This window comes from Rhinoraja longicauda, chromosome 8 (assembly GCF_053455715.1).
Source record: "Rhinoraja longicauda isolate Sanriku21f chromosome 8, sRhiLon1.1, whole genome shotgun sequence".
NCBI lineage: Eukaryota > Metazoa > Chordata > Chondrichthyes > Rajiformes > Arhynchobatidae > Rhinoraja > Rhinoraja longicauda.
Window position 1 is genome coordinate 54,986,981 of NC_135960.1, and position 16,693 is coordinate 55,003,673.

The 16,693-nt window shown below is 36.4% G+C and overlaps 1 protein-coding gene across 1 annotated transcript in view; it reads right to left on the reverse strand.

Moving 5' to 3' along the window:
- Nucleotides 1–16,693, reverse strand: part of ttn.2 (titin, tandem duplicate 2) — a 314,983-nt gene that overhangs the window by 72,275 nt on the left and 226,015 nt on the right. Inside the window, exons 198-227 of the mRNA XM_078404016.1 lie at nucleotides 15,241–15,528; nucleotides 14,854–15,150; nucleotides 14,556–14,742; nucleotides 12,911–13,026; nucleotides 12,347–12,646; nucleotides 11,955–12,254; nucleotides 11,757–11,862; nucleotides 11,431–11,627; nucleotides 11,035–11,340; nucleotides 10,647–10,925; nucleotides 10,231–10,530; nucleotides 9,821–10,123; nucleotides 9,290–9,664; nucleotides 8,876–9,178; nucleotides 8,369–8,668; nucleotides 7,981–8,277; nucleotides 7,608–7,895; nucleotides 7,221–7,514; nucleotides 6,841–7,140; nucleotides 6,411–6,719; nucleotides 6,114–6,304; nucleotides 5,572–6,001; nucleotides 4,381–4,689; nucleotides 4,151–4,299; nucleotides 1,918–1,950; nucleotides 1,683–1,812; nucleotides 1,295–1,594; nucleotides 894–1,211; nucleotides 500–796; nucleotides 107–406 (exon numbers count right to left, since the gene is read on the reverse strand). Of these exons, the coding sequence (XP_078260142.1) occupies nucleotides 107–406; nucleotides 500–796; nucleotides 894–1,211; nucleotides 1,295–1,594; nucleotides 1,683–1,812; nucleotides 1,918–1,950; nucleotides 4,151–4,299; nucleotides 4,381–4,689; nucleotides 5,572–6,001; nucleotides 6,114–6,304; nucleotides 6,411–6,719; nucleotides 6,841–7,140; nucleotides 7,221–7,514; nucleotides 7,608–7,895; nucleotides 7,981–8,277; nucleotides 8,369–8,668; nucleotides 8,876–9,178; nucleotides 9,290–9,664; nucleotides 9,821–10,123; nucleotides 10,231–10,530; nucleotides 10,647–10,925; nucleotides 11,035–11,340; nucleotides 11,431–11,627; nucleotides 11,757–11,862; nucleotides 11,955–12,254; nucleotides 12,347–12,646; nucleotides 12,911–13,026; nucleotides 14,556–14,742; nucleotides 14,854–15,150; nucleotides 15,241–15,528 (7,902 nt within the window). The remainder of the gene's footprint in view (nucleotides 1–106; nucleotides 407–499; nucleotides 797–893; nucleotides 1,212–1,294; nucleotides 1,595–1,682; nucleotides 1,813–1,917; nucleotides 1,951–4,150; nucleotides 4,300–4,380; nucleotides 4,690–5,571; nucleotides 6,002–6,113; nucleotides 6,305–6,410; nucleotides 6,720–6,840; nucleotides 7,141–7,220; nucleotides 7,515–7,607; nucleotides 7,896–7,980; nucleotides 8,278–8,368; nucleotides 8,669–8,875; nucleotides 9,179–9,289; nucleotides 9,665–9,820; nucleotides 10,124–10,230; nucleotides 10,531–10,646; nucleotides 10,926–11,034; nucleotides 11,341–11,430; nucleotides 11,628–11,756; nucleotides 11,863–11,954; nucleotides 12,255–12,346; nucleotides 12,647–12,910; nucleotides 13,027–14,555; nucleotides 14,743–14,853; nucleotides 15,151–15,240; nucleotides 15,529–16,693) is intronic.

Genomic DNA, 16,693 nt, shown 5'->3' on the forward strand with positions numbered 1-16,693 from the left:
CTTTACAAGTCCAGAAAAATTGATAATATTGGATATATATATATATATATGATGTTAGCAAGATCAAAGTATAGAAAATGTAGGAAAATTATATTTCAATACATACTAAACAGATTTCTTGCTGTCTCCGGTTCACTGTCAAGTGGGTCTCCAATACCATATTTATTCTGAGCCAGAACGCGGAATACATATTCGTGTCCTTCCAATAACTTGGGCACTTCGCACATGCACTCCTTAACATCGCTGGTAACTTGAATCCAAAACTTCCTACTTGCTTCTCTTTTCTGAACGACGTAGTTGGTGATCTTGGAGCCACCATCATCTTTTGGAGGTAGCCATGAAAGGGTCATTTTCTCAGCACTAATTCCCTCAAACTTAATTGGACCCACTGGAGGACCAGGGTGACCTAATCAATAGGAAACAAAAACTATACTTTATAGTAAAATGACAGGAATGCATTAACAAAATGAAGAATTTATGGAAATAATATAAAAATTACCAAGAACATTGAGTCTCATTTCCTTGGAATCAGTTCCCAAGCTGTTTGTAGCAGTGAGAGTATAAATACCAGTGTCCTTCCGAAGAGACTGATGAATGAGTAGAGTGCAACCATCCTCAGTCACAATTTTGTTGACATGCTGATCGTATTCTACTTTAGATTTTTCTTCTGGTTTATTGACAGATGCTTTGTACCAAGTCAACGTTGGGAATGGTGTGCCCTTCACTTTTGCAATGATGTTAATGTCTGTATGCTGTTCTGCCTCTAAGAATTCTTTAAGTTCAATTGCAGGTGGACCTAGACGTGAAAATATTAATTGCGGTTTAGAAACAATAAAATTTTGAGTTCCTATATTTCCATTGGTCTGTTATGATGTAATTATGTAAATACTTACAAGTCTGGTCTTTCACTGTTATAGGCCCAACAGAGTTACATGGTTTACTGGTGCCAGCCTCATTAACAGCTTTTACACGGAATTCATACTCTCCACCCTCAGTGAGATCTTCTACTGTAAACTTGGTTTCTTCCACATCGCGTCTATTGCACTGTTTCCAAGATTCCTTCCTTTGTCCCATTGGATCCACGACAAGACTTTCAATAATGTAATGTGTTACTGGAGCCCCGCCATTATTCTTTGGTGGTCTCCAAGTAAGTGAAACTGTGTTCTTAGTAACCAAAGCAACTTTGAGTTTTGTTGGTGGCTCAGGAGGATCTGAAGTATAAACGTATATTCATCAACTGAAGTTGTGCAGATACCTGAAATATATTAGTATACATTATAAACCAGAAACTTACGAATTGGATCTCTTGCTTTAGTCCTCTGAATAGTTTCCACGGGTGAACCAATGCCAAATCGGTTTTCTGCACGGACACGGAAGAAATATTCCTGCCCATCAATAAGATCAGGTACAAGATATGATGTGCCCACACAGGAAGTATTAACTTTTACCCAAGCCTTTCCTTCCACAGTCTTTTTCTCTATAACGTAGCATTTAATTCTGTCTCCACCATCATTGTCTGGAGGCTTCCATGAAAGTCTGCAGGTACTCCTAGTAATATCACTCACTTTGAGATCTTTTGGTGATCCTGGCATATCTGTTACATGTAAAAGATAATTTAAGAATCATATCAAACTACTGCAATTCATTCTATTTCAAATAAATTGAAGAAAACAATTACATACCAAGAACATTTACTCTGACATGTAATGTCTTTTGACCAGCCTTGTTCTTAGCAGTAATATTGTATCGACCAGAGTGGGTTCTATTGCATGCTGGAATAATCACAGCTGTCTTAGTATCTGCACAGTCAATCTATAAAAGGCAACGGGAAGAAGAAGAATTCAGTAAAATGCAAATTCCAATTTTGCAATTCCAAATTTGAGACTTTTACAAAAGTATCATAAACCATGTTATTACCTGAGCATCAGCTGGTACACTATGCACTTCATCCTATAAAGAGTAAAATATCAATTGTTACAAGTTTTGCTTAATCTAAATTTATTTAGAAGATTTCACCTTAAGCTTGCCCTGAATTCTTGTGCCATTATGTCATGCTGGATGTTGCTATACCTATGGTGTACGTGGCATCATTTTATATTGTCTTGATGCTGATCTAAACCTAATATCATACATAACGCAACTTAACTGATTGGAGGTGAATCAGTTGTGTTAACTGAACAGATCTGTCAAAACATTAGCTCCAATGTAATTCAAACTTCTCATCTAAAATGGGGCAGCTTGCTCTCATGCTGGTTTGACATAAAATGTAAATTTTATTTTAATGAGAGGTTTAAATATGAGAGGCACAGAGAAATCCATAGAAAATAACCATTGAGAATGGATGGTCTATTGCTTGGCTGCAATCCTCTTTTGGCAGAGAAATCATTTGCCAGAAGTGATGTATGCGAACCTTCATGCGACGCTCAGGAAAAAAGAAATCTGAAGATTGTCTTTTCAGAATTTTGTACTAGGTTATGCTAATCTTACTGAAGTTACAACTGCAGTGGATTCAGATACAATCACTGTTTAAGAGATATTTAGACAGGAACTTAAACACCCAAGCCATAAAAGGATCATGAACCTTATGTGGACAAGTGAAATTAGTGTCTGTGGGCAAAAAGGTTGGCACGGATGTGGTGAACCGAAGTACCTGTTTCTGTGCTGTGCAACTCTGACTAACTACATTTCTCTTTGTGGTCAATGGGTGAAAAATACATTTTATCACTGAATGCTCAAAAACTGAGTATCATTGAGGTCGGAATGGACGGGACGCAAATCAGCTGTGATATTGATATCTAAGAACCTTGTGATATTATATTCATGTAGGATTCTAAATGAGTCAATGCCCTGGCTTCCTAAAATAGGAAAAAAGCCTGTTTTACTTTGCTGATTGGGTTCTGGCACCATTCAGCTTTATCAAGTGCTGAACAGCCCAAATAGTGTTCGATCAAGGCAGTGCAGTACCAATTTAAAAAAAAACTTCCTCAGAAAGTATTACGTTTTTATTTTTTTGTGAAGTGCTTCACAAAATTACTGTTGATTATGACATATTCAGATTTTCCCACACACGTTCACCTCCACTCCCTCTACCAATTTCTTTGAGCGAACTCATCATTAGAGCTATCTGGATTTCATGAGAAGCCTGGTGCATTAAAATACTACAATGGCACAGCATCACCTCATCTATTTCAATGAGGCTGAATGTTGAATTCCGTTTGGCTTAAACACAATGGAAGCACTTTTGTTAACATACTTTGGGGGGGACACAGATCACAGGCCATTAAAAGATACCTTTTCATTGAAAGATACCTTTTATTGGTAGATTTTATTCCACTTTAAAAAAAGGAATCACTTAGCGATACAACTTATATTCCAATCATCCATGAAAGGGGGTTTGTTATGCTCCACGGAAGTTAGAGTATGTAAAGTCTACCTGGAGAAACAGTCAGTGATGTTCAGATTGCTAATTAAAGACTCATATTTTTCTCACCGTAAGATAAAGTATCCTTAAATAACCCACATTACATCTAGCAAGGAATTAGGAAGATAATACCCAAGAATATAATCTGCTGAGAGTAAGATGGTTTTACTGAGTGTGCATCTTATTGAGTGAGAATCAAATCGGGATTGCTCAAATAGTGGGAAGTGAAAATTTGAGAGGTTTCTTTCTATCAGAATGCCAGCTGGGGGCCCTGATTCATTAGTCTTCCAAATATTGAACAATTGGTGATTCTGTATTACTATTTAGTACAAACTACAGAAAACAACACTCATGCTTTGAGCTATAACCGATTCAAGAATTAAGCTTTGAAATTTGATCTAATATGTTGAAAACATGTTAATGTAATTACTTTTGACTTCTAACCAATTTCGACCATTAAATATTTGGATGAAACGATACAGGGTGATCAGATTGAGATTTATTTTTGTTTAGGAATGTGTTACATTCTGAAGATTCCATAAGGAGGAAAATTAACCTCTTGACACACTTAAATAATTGGAGCAATATATTACCTTTTGTTAATTTTCCCTATCATAATATTCTGGAGCACATCCCTCATATATCCAAGGGATATAGAAATTGGATGGCTCCCAGTCTATTCAGGAAACGTAAGTGATTGCACTTACATATAATTCAAATATTTTATACCTTTATAACTGTTTTAGCTGGTCCTTCAAATTCCCAACTAATCTTTGGAATAGGACGGCCTGTTACAATAGCTGGGATTCTCAGAGGTGTTCCTGTATGACAACTAAGGAAGTCCTTTGCACCAACTTCCAATGTGACATTGGGTTCCTCTGCAAATCACAAAGAAAAATATGTTAGGATGTCCTACAAAATGTACATTCGAACAGACTTAAGTATCTAGAAGTGCTTACCCAGCGTTTCCTTCATAAGTATTTCTGAAGTGGATAAACTTGGTTCAGATTCTCCTACAGCATTAACAGCTTTAATCCGGAACCTATATTTCTTGAGTGCTTGTAAATTGGGCACTTCATATTCACATTTACGAACCAATTTATCTGGCTCTGATGCTCTTTTCCAATCAGTTGAACCTTCTTCCTGCATCTCGACAATATAACCTTGGATTGGGCTATGACCATCCTTTTCTGGGGATTTCCATGCGAGCTTTACAGTATTTTTAGTTTTGTCAGTGACTTCAGGACAGGAGGGAGCACCTGGAGGATCTTTGGGGGAGAAACAGAACATGTAATGCATATGCCAATTTCCATTTTTTTGCAGTGTGAATGCAAACAATTTGATAGCTTAAATAAGAGCAAATAAAAATGTAATTTACATTATGGTATATATTCTTTGATAATTAAAATATCAGCCTTTAATATATGACTGTATGTGGATTATTTAAGGCAATTCTGATTTTAGGAAAAGTTCCAGATTCGGATTAGTTTTTTGGCCTATACATCAGGGTGCAATGAAATTCCTTGTTCACATGAAGCTAACGATAATGATAGAGACAACAATAAAAACCACAACAAATGCATTGCAGCAGATTGTAGTGTGGTCTGAAGTGGAGCAAAGTAATGTATCAAAGTAGAATAATGGAATAAATGAATGAGGTATCAATAGTAAGAGTACAGGCATCCTTCATAATACTTCCAGCCTCCCTGATGCAACGATTTTGAAGATGGACTAGATGTAAGGAAACAATGAAGATGTGACGGACTGGACTGTGTTCACCACTCTTTGCAGGTTCCAGCGGTCAAGAGCAGAGCAAATGCCAGAACAGGATAGAATGCACCCCCTCAGAATACTTTCCATGGTGCATCTGTAGAAGTTCAAGAGAATCCTTGTGGATGAGCCAAATCTTCGCAGATGCTTATGAAAGTAAATTTGCTGATGTGTTTTCCTCATCACCACATTAGTGTGAAGAGACCTGGTTAGTTTGCTGGTTAAATGGATGCTTAGGAACCCGAAGATGTTGACCATCTCTAGAGCAGCTACATAATTGCTCTATAATTGTTCACTCATTACCCCTTCCACTCAATTATTTTTTTAAATCTCAGAATTAGAAATGCATAACTGATAAACATAGATTTATTAATACTCACACTTAGGATCGGATGCCAAAACTGGATCGGAAGGTTCACTTGGAGGTCCAGTTCCAGCAGCGTTTGTAGCCATCACTCGGAACTGATATTCAACATCTTCTAATAAGCGGAGGACGGTGAAATCTAGGCCTTTCACAGATGGCTTTGTCACAGGAGCTCTATTGACACGTGACCAATACACACCATCTACTTCTCTCTTCTCTATATAATAACCAGTAATTGGACTACCCCCATTGTCTAGTGGAGCTGTCCAAGATACAAGCATAGAAGACCTTGTAACATCAGATGCATTTGGTTTACTTGGTGGTCCTGGGAGGCTGTATGGATCCTTGATTGTCACTTTTTCAGACATGCAGCCATCACTAATTCCATATTTGTTCTCGGCTCTGATTCTAAACTGATATTCTCCATCAGTTGTCAGTTTCCATACCTAAAATAGATAACATTTTGATTATATATATATATATATAACATTTACTAGATTATTGTTAGAAGTAGTTAAATATATAAATTTAATACAGTAATATGAAAAAGAACATTACCCCATATCGTCTTTCAATAATGTATTTTGTGATTTCCTCCCATTCGGATTTCTTTGTGCTTGCATCACGCTTGTCAACAACGTAGTTAGTTATTTCACTCCCACCATTGTCCTCAGGTGCATCCCAAGTCAGATAACAGGATTCAGCTTTAATATCAGAGACTTTAAAGTTCCTTGGAGGGAAAGGTTTATCTATGGTTAAGAAAAAGGAAAACAAAATAACATTATAACACCATCATTAATTTGGACACATTTTTGTATAAATTTTGAAACATTTTCTTGTGTTGTGTTTCCTTACCTAGAATATTTATGTTAACTGTCTGAGATGCTGTTCCCAGGCGGTTTGAAGCAGTAATGGTGTAAGTATCTGTATCTTTTCTAATGGTTGTAGGAATACTAAACTTTGTTAATGCGTTTGTTCTTGACACTACTTCAGTATCTATCTTCTGTCGGTCAGTTGATTTTTCCACTGGAGTCTCGCCTTTGCTCCATTCAATTTTGGGAAAAGGGAGACCTTCCACCTCAGCAGGAATTTCAACTGATTCTCCAACTTTAACAGCTATTACATCTTTCTTAATTCTTAATAGCAGTCTTACTATGGGAGGCACTATTAGGAAAATAAATGAATGTAAGAACAAAAATATTGATCAAAGTTGAAAAAATGTTTTTTGACATGATTTTTTAAAAACAGGTCAATAGCACAGAAAATAACAATCGAATGCAGTTACCTTCATCATCTTGCACTATTACATTGAGAGTAATTGATGGTTCACTTTCTCCAATTTCATTAACAGCTCTGACACGGAAGTCATACATGTTTAAGTCCTCAAGATTATCCACCGTCAAGGTTGTGTCTCGACAAATCTGTTTGTTAGCTTTCTCAAATTCAGGCTGATCATGTCTTTTCTTTTCAACAAAGTACCCTATAACAGGACGACCACCATCACTTCTTGGAGGTTTCCAGGTGAGTGTAACGGTTGACTTTGTTCTATCAGCGTACCTAAACGTCTCAGGTGAAGTTGGTGGACCTATAATTAAAGAGTATGTTAAATTCAAACATGTAACAGAATGTCCAGAAATTATTTGTCTTTCTTTTTATTTCTCTCACCTAGGGGATCAACTGCAGCTATTGGTCCAAGTATGTCGGTGGGGCCACAACCATATTTATTTTTAGCACAAATTCGGAACATATATTCCTGTCCTTCAAGAAGACCGACAATATCACATTTGGATTTTTCTGTTTCAATAGGTTGCCTCCAGGAATGCATTTTAGCATCCTTTCTTTCAATAACATAGCCAATTATAGCACTACCACCATCATCTATAGGTTCCGACCAGTTAAGTAATATCATCTTTCTTGTAACAACTACAGGTTTTAGATCCAAGATAGGCCCCGGAACATCTGGAAGAAAAGGAAGCACAAACCAATGAGATTTAATATTATAATATAAACATCAATCTTTTTTTACTTTTGTCTCTTTACTTTGAGGCTTACCTACAATATCCACTCGAGTCCATGCAGCTTTGCTACCACTGGCGTTTGTTGCAGTAACTATATATCTACCAAAATCACTTCTTTGTGAATTATTTATAATTAATTCTGTCGTTTTACCAACTGTTTCAATCTGAGCAAGTTTTTCATCAAATGGTCCTCCTTCTTCCTTGTTCCATTTAATTTCTGGAGTTGGTCGACCTGTTACAATGGCAGGAAGTCTAATGACTTCTCCAGCCTGTTTTAGAATACCATTTCTTACACTTACATCAAATTCTATCGTTGGAGGCACTGGAAAACAAAAAGTACTTTTGTGAATAGGAATAATAAAAATACTGAAAAACATAAATCTAAGTAGTTGTAAGATTCGTAATACCTTGTGGCTCCTTTATGGTTACAACTTCAGTCTGACCCGGAGCTCCTTCTCCAGCATTATTGACTGCCACCACACGAACCATATAATCTGCATCTTCTCTAACTCCAACGACTGTGTATTTGAGATCTTTAACTAATCTATCCGTGCAGCGTGACCATTCCCTTGACCCCATAAGTTGCTTGTCAACATGATAACCAGCAATATCCCCTCCGCCATTGTAGATGGGAGGATCCCACTTTATTTCTATTGATGTTGCTGATGTATCAACGATACTTGGTATTGGTGGCCCTGGTGGCACTTAAACAAGAAAGAAAAAAAAATGAATAACAGCCTGATATATTTTTTTATGATTTTCAAGTTTGTTAACCACTGCTAAGCTAATACTTACAAACTGGGTCCTGTGCTCTTTTGGAATCTGACGGTGGACTGAATTTACCAGGACCAGCTGCATTTTCTGCACAAACCCTGAATAGGTAATTTAAACCCTCCAGAAGACCTTCAGCTGTAACCTTTAGGGCATTTAATAAGTCTTTATTAACTCGAGTCCAGTGTGTGCTGCTAATTTCTTTTCTTTCAATCCAGTAGCCTAAAATTGGGCTACCATTGTCCTTTGGTTCCTTCCATGCAACAACCATACTATTCCTAGTGATATCCATCACTTCTGGTTTATCAGGTGCTTCAGGAGGATCTAAAATGGAATAATGAGGATGAGTAAATAGCAATAATGATAACAATAAACCATTGTCAAATAATAACAAAAAAATAGAAAAATAGAAAATACATTGTATTACTGAGTTGTAATTACAATGTATTACATTGTATTATATTCTGTAATATAATGATGGATAACATTTTTCTTAAATTATGGTTTTGAGAAACAGAAGTAAAAGCTTACCAAATGGATTTTTAGCAACAAGTGGTTTTGAAACACATGATGGTCCAGGACCAAATTTATTTTCTGCTGCTATACGGAAAATATATTCCTTTCCTTCAATAAGTTTTGTCACATGATATTTGCAATGTCTAAGAGTTGTTGTTATAGTAATCCAGCCAATTCCAGCTTTGGAATTATCCTTCTTCTCCAAGATAAAGTTAAGAATTTCACTGCCGCCATTGTCCAATGGAGGATCCCATTTACAGATGACAGAATCATTTCTGACTTCCTCAAATATGAAATTGACCGGTGGTCCAGGTGTGTCTGGAATGCCAAATACAAAATGCTTAAACTATGCTCTAAATATTTACATTTTTTAACAATTTCTTCTCAAAATGTCAGAATATCAATGAAAGAATTTGGGTAACATCTCACCTAAGACAATCACTTCACAACTTGCACGAGCAACACCATGATCATTTTCTACTTTGATAGTATATTTTCCATAGTCTTTTCTGATGGAATCCCGCACGATGACTTGAGACTCTCCTGTTTGGCTGTTGTCAAGAGTTAACCGTTCTGGTATACTGAGAGAGAAAGGCTCCTCCTCCACAACCTCCTTCTTCTTAGCTGGTATTAATTTTGTCACTCTTTTCTTGATTTCCTCAGGTCTAATCACTTCATCATTTCGAAGCCATGTTATAGTTGGATAAGGAGAACCGGAAATACGAGCTAGGAGACTTATCTCCTCACCTTTTCTTACATTTAATCCAGATGAAAGATTTCTGACAAGGCTCACTTTTGGTGGGTCTACACAAAAAACAGAATAACTATTAATAAAATCCTTTTTACCTAATTGCTTAACCTTCAAATTGTTTGTTTCATCACTTAGAAATTTATAAATATGAAGGCATCAAAATTACTTGTACTTAATGATTTTTCTACGTTTTCCAAAAAAAAACTCACCAATGGGGTCCAAAGCTTTGACTGGTAGAGTTAGTCTTGAAGGATCACTAATTCCTGCAATATTTTCAGCACGTGCACGGAACTGGTATTCAATTCCCTCCTCAAGATTCTTTACAGTATAAGACAGAACAGGAACCAAATACTCATTGCATCTCTCCCATTTGTCACCTCCTTTTGCAATCTTTTCCAAGATATAACCCATGATTTTACAACCACCATCAAAAAGAGGTGGTTTCCATGTGAGTGTTGCTGATTTTGATGATGGATCATTCACCTCAAGATCAACTGGTGGGTCAGGGCGTTCTGAAGGAAAATTACAAACACAAGTTTTAACAATATTTGAAAAGTTCTGAGAATTAAAAGCTTGGAAGACAATATCATAAGCCATTTTTATTTTCTGAAATACTTACGCTTTTGATCTTCTGCAATAACTGGGTTGCGAATCTCAGTAAATTCACCACCACCAATTTTATTAACAGCTTTTACACGGAAGTGGTATTCGCTATTTGGAATAAGATCCTTTACTTGCCAGGTCAGTTTATTTTCACCTGACATTACTGGTGTGAAAGTTCTTCTTCCAGCCTCCCGACGTTGTAGAACATAATGTAAAATTGGACTACCACCATCATAGTCTGGAGGATCCCAGCTTATCTTGCAAGAACTCTTGGTGACGTCACTTGCTTTTATATCTTTACACTGACCAGGCAATCCTTAATGAAAATAAAGATTATATGGTCAAAGAATACCATTTGATTTGTTCAGAAACAGTGTTTCAGGCAAGAAAATAATTAAGAAAATCTTGCATCATTTCATTTCAAATTATTACCTATGACTTTAACGTTAATGGTGCCTGTTGTTGAACCGAGTTTATTTTCCAATGTAATTGTGTAGACACCCATGTCAGCATGAACACAGTTGGCAATTTCAATGGATGCCTGGGTATAATCACTCTGTTTGGTCACTCTGTCATCCATTTTGAGCTCCTTTCCATTCTTAAACCAAGAAATAGTTGGTACAGGCACAGCTCTAAACTGCACAGGGATATTCAACTTCTCGCCCTCCACAACAGTCATGTCTTTGCTCTGCACTTCAATAGTTGGATTACCTATAAAAATACATATTTTTAAACACCATATAAAATAGATAATGTTTTTAACAGAATAAGAATATAGTTTTTGAATGGGATAGGAAATATTTCAAAAGATTGTTCTTACAGTCTGAATCCTTAGCTGTAACATTTTCCGAAATTTCTGACGGATCACTTGTTCCAATGGCATTAACAGCCTTAACTCTCAGGATATATTCTTTATCAGGAATAATGCCTTCTTCTGCTTTATATTTTAATTCTTTTACTGGACGAGAATTAATTCGCATCCACTTCTCTGTGCCTGCTTCACAAATTTCAACATGATAGCCAATAATAGGACTACCACCATTTTTGTCTGGAGGTTTCCATTCAATAGAAATTTGATCTCTGTTTGCATCTGTCACATGTAACTCAAGAGGAGGAGATGGTGGACCTAGACACAAATAACATAATATAATCTGGTTATGTCCAAAATTTCAAGCAAATTTCTGTAATGACATGTTTCCTTTCAATTTATACTCACTAGTCGGATCTTCAATAGATAGCAAATCAGTAGGTTCACTTGGATGCCCACAGCCAGCTTCATTTTCAGCACGAACCTGGAATTGTACTTCAGTGCCCTCAATTACATCAGTGACTCTATAATTACATTCTGGTCCAGCAGTCTTGCCAGCTTTAACCCAACGGGTCCCTAATTTCTCTTTCTTTTCAATGACGTACCTATGGAATCATTCAGTAACCATTTTAAGTAGTAAATATATTAAGAAGGAAAGAGACTCAATTTATGCAAAAGAAACATTTACTGTCTTGGTGACAAAATGTATCATATAGAAAAATAACTAAAATAACCTCAGTATTGGCCTTCCACCATCATTTTTGGGAGCCTCCCATTTCAGTTCAACATGTCTTTTGGTTACATCAAGGACTGTGAGGGCATAAGGTGGCCCAGGTGTTGCTAGAGAGAAACATTAATACATGGTGAGATAAATTAATCCAAAGATGTAATTAATTATTCACAAGGACTAGAGACATTACAAACAAGCTTACTGAAGGTATCTTTTGCAAGAACGGAGTCTTCCAGTTCGCAGTATTCACTCTGACCAACTGCATTTTCTGCAGCAACCCGGAATACATATAGTGAACCTTCAGAAAGAGGTGTAACTGTGGATTTGATGTCTTTTATTGTTGTATCAACAGTTTGCCAGCCTTTTCGTCTTACATCTCTTTTTTCCACAATATAATTTGTGATGGGAGAGCCACCATCTTTTTCTGGTGGTGTCCATTTGAGATCAGCAGTATTCTTTGTGATGTTAACAACTTCAAGCCAACGTGGAGGTGAAGGAGGGTCTGTAGAGAAGAAAATATTGCTTATATTTAAAATTGCATGACTTTTGACATTAACTGTTATAGAAATGGTATATAAGATGAGTGTAACTTACTCAATCTCTCTTTGCACAACACAGGATCACTGGGTTCACTAGGTTCACTTTCGCCAGCTTTATTAACAGCTCGTATACGGAATGAATATTCTTGTTTCTCCATAAGTCCTTTCAGGAAGTACTCAGTCATGAGAATACCTTCGGCTACTCTGACCCAGTCTTCTGTTCCAATCTTCTGCAATTCAACGATGTAAGATTCAATCTTTGCCCCTCCATCATGCTCTGGTTTATTCCAATTTAAGAAAGCGGAAGTCTTCATGACATCTTTAATATTAGGCTTTCCAGGAGGCCATGGTGGGTCTAAAAATTAATTTGTGATAATAAATGATCAAATCTTATGTATTAATAGTCAATTCCATCATATATTCTGCAGCACAGATGTTGCCTTGAAAACAGCAAAAAATGCTTCAAAAATTGTAGTGTTTGATTTTTCAAATATGGTTGCTGACAATATATAATATTCTTATAGTCATGCAGAGTCGAGCAATATTAGCCTATATTTCAAATATTTCAACACGTAAAAAGGTAAGACATTTCCTTGGGTAAGCATAACTGTACACATACCAATAGGATCCTTCACCAAGATTGGGTCTGTTTCTAGGCTAGGTTTTCCAGGACCAGCTAGATTCTCTGCCAGAACACGGAATTTGTACTTCTTCTTTGGTGTAAGCCCCTTTAATCTGTGAAAAATATGTTTAGGTACATGATCATTTGTTTTCAATTAATTTAGCTATTGTTTTACATCTAGAATAACTGAAACAACTTTTGCACATGATGTCTAGTTAACTATTTGCAGCTGTCAACAATCACATTCTACCATGGTCAAAAATAGACTGATTAATTATATTTTGCCATTTTGTATTTTTTCTTTCCTCCCATACAAAACTAATCAATCAGAAGTCACCATTCATATATTTAGCTACAAATAAGAATATGTAATACCATAAACAGGAAATCTCAGACATCAATAGTTTCCTGTTCTTCTTACTGCTATATTTTTGTATTAGCTCACAAAGCAATTTGATCTCCTGAGCCTAACTGTTGATGTAGTGTGGGAATAGTTAATGTCCAAGCATTAATACCCAACTAGTCAAAACTACCAATCTGAAAAGGACCTTCTATCACGTCTTACTCATTTTCTTAGCTTATCTATGAACCTTGAAAACTCTCTGCATCCTCCTAACTCATACAATAACCCAGCCTTACATTATCAGCAGACCTTGATATACTACATGTAATTCCCTTACTTAATTTAGTAATATAGATGGTGAACAGCTGTGATCCCAGCTTGTTCTTTGCCTCATGCTGCTAGTTACAGCTGACGGAACTGAAAGTAACACATTTGTCACTATTATTTTTTTGTTGCTTAATCAACCCTCCAGCCATGCAAAGTATATTATCCTCAATCTGAAATGTTTTAAATTTCTATAACAACTTTTCGCATGGAATCAAATCAAATACTTAGATAAGGTAGATAGAATCATTTATGGATTGTTAAAAACAAGAGTCATTGGTTTAAGGCGAGAGGGAGGAGTTTTAACTGAATATGTTCCATGAGTTTAATTAAGGGGAAGAACAGAGAAGAAATGTGTTCAAATGAAAAATTATAATAAGTGCATGTTGAGCAAAATGATAATGAACAGTTATAACAAACAAATATTACTGACATATGGAAATTTGATTTGCAGACAGTTCTCAGAAATTGAACTTTTATGTAACATGGGAAATGCCTGTATTATTTTCCAATTGCTCTATCATTTTAGTCAGGCTTACATGTTACTTGCAGATAAAAACCCAACAATGGATTAATTAACATGAGTGCATTTACAACCACATTTTGATCCTGCTACTGTACTGATGCATTCTTAGTACCTTCTGTTAACCCACTGTTTTGCGCAAGAGAAGGCAAACCAAGGACGAGGTAGCAGCCTTCTTCTTCATGGAGGCAGTCTGACTGCAATTTTAGTTGATCTCCCGAATGGGAATATAACAATGTCTTTGCCATCAGGCCAGGCAGGAGGGAGCCATATAGGTGAGTAAGCAAAATTAATTTCATCAGTTTCTTATGGCCCAAGAAAACAGAAAAGGAATTGAGCTTTATTTTGTTGAGCCAGGAGGTAAGTTTTGAAGATCAACTAGTCCTCAAAGAATAAGTAAAACTGTCATGTTATCACGGCTTTTGAAAATTAAGTTCATGCTTCATAAATACCTGAAACTTGTGTCTTTGATAGGCATCTTGTTGCATCTTTGCCATTTTTCAGTGTTGGCATCATATTTTTCAATAAAGTATCCAGTGATTGGGCTACCACCATCTTCTTCAGGTTCATACCATGCCAGCGTCAGTGAATCTTTAGCAATATCTGAACCTTTTAAATTTGTTGGAGCACCAGGTGGATCTAATGTACAATCATATATCCATGGGTTTTAAAAACATTAAAGTGTAAAATATTTAAAAACAGAACAATGTCTCAATTATAATTTACATAATTTTACAGTATTTTCCTTACCAAAAGCATACTTCGCTATTATTGGAGCATGCTGAGATGGCTCTCCAATACCATACATGTTTTCAGCCAAAACTCTGAATGTATATTCTTTTAGTGGTTTAAGATTTGTTGCTTTGAATTTGGTTTCTTTGATAGTGGAAGAGAGCTTGTTCCATATTTCACTGGTTCCAACTTTATATTCCACAATGTAATTTGTAATGCGTGAACCACCATCATCTCTGGGTGGATTCCATGTCAAGTTACAGGATTCATTTGTAATATCAGTGATGTCAAATGCAGCAGGTTGGCCAGGCTTGTCTGCAAAAACAAAATTTCAAAATATGTAGATATTTTTCCATAGGAAAATTATGGATATGATTGTAAATAATGATTGAATAATTGAATTACCTAGAATGTTCACTTCCACAACCGCAGTCGCACGGCCACTAGTGTTTACTGCTTCAATAATATAAGTACCACTATCAGATCTCATGGTATCTGAGATTGTTACAATGGAATGACCAGGTTTGATGTCAATCACTACTCTGGTGTCGGGCTTCAGAAGGTGTTCAGCCTTTGTCCAAGTAATTCTAGGATCAGGTTTACCAGAGATAACAGCTGGGAGCTCAATCTTTGTGCCAGCCTTCACAGTAATGCCAGCAAGCAACTTAACGTCAAGATGAATCTCTGGACTCACTGTAATAAGCAAAGAAGACATTACTAATTTGGATCTATTTTAAAAAAGAAAACTGAAGGTCAAATTTAGTTTTGCCATTTCCATTTGTGGAGACACACTTGACATAAAAGTCAATTGGATAATTCCATGTAGAATTCATTGTCTTAATAAGAATACACTAATATATGAATCATTAATACTAATTAATTGCAAATTAGAAGCATATGTAAAGCTCTATGCTAATTACACACCCCATAAGGAGAAGGATATTGAATTATGTGAGGTAAGCGAAACAAGTAGAGTAGTGATGGAAATTATGAGGATTAAAGAAGAGGAGGTACGGACACTTTTGATAAATATAAAAGTGGATAAGTCTCCAGGTCCTGATAGGATATTCCCTAGGACATTGAGGGAAGTTAGTGCAGAAATAGCAGGGGCTATGACGGAAATATTTCAAACGTCATTAGAAACGGGGATGGTGCCGGAAGATTGGCGCATTGCGCATGTTGTGCCTTTGTTTAAAAAAGGTTCTAAAAGTAAACCTAGCAATTATAGACCTGTTAGTTTGACGTCTGTGGTGGGAAAATTAATGGAAAAGATACTTAGGGACAATATATATAATTATTTGGATAAACAAGGCCTGATTAGAAACAGTCAACATGGATTTGTGCCTGGAAGGTCATGTTTGACTAATCTTCTTGAATTTTTTGAAGAGGTTACCAGGGAAATTGATAAGGGTAAGGCTGTGGATGTTGTCTATATGGACTTCAGTAAGGCATTTGACAAGGTTCCACATGGAAGGTTGATTAAGAAGGTTAAATCGTTGGGTATTAATAGTGAGGTTGCAAGATGGATTCAACAATGGCTGAATGGGAGATACCAGAGGGTAATGGTTGACAATTGTATGTCAGGTTGGAGGCCAGTGTCTAGTGGAGTACCCCAAGGATCTGTGTTGGGTCCACTGTTGTTTGTCATTTACATTAATGATCTGGATGATGGTGTGGCAAATTGGATTAGTAAATATGCAGATGATACTAAGATAGGTGGTGCAGTTAATAATGAAGTAGAGTTTCAAAGTCTACAGAGAGACTTGGGCCTTTTGGAAGGGTGGGCTGAAAGATGGCAGATGGAGTTTAATGCTGATAAGTGTGAGGTGCTGCATTTTGGTAGGACAAATCAAAATAG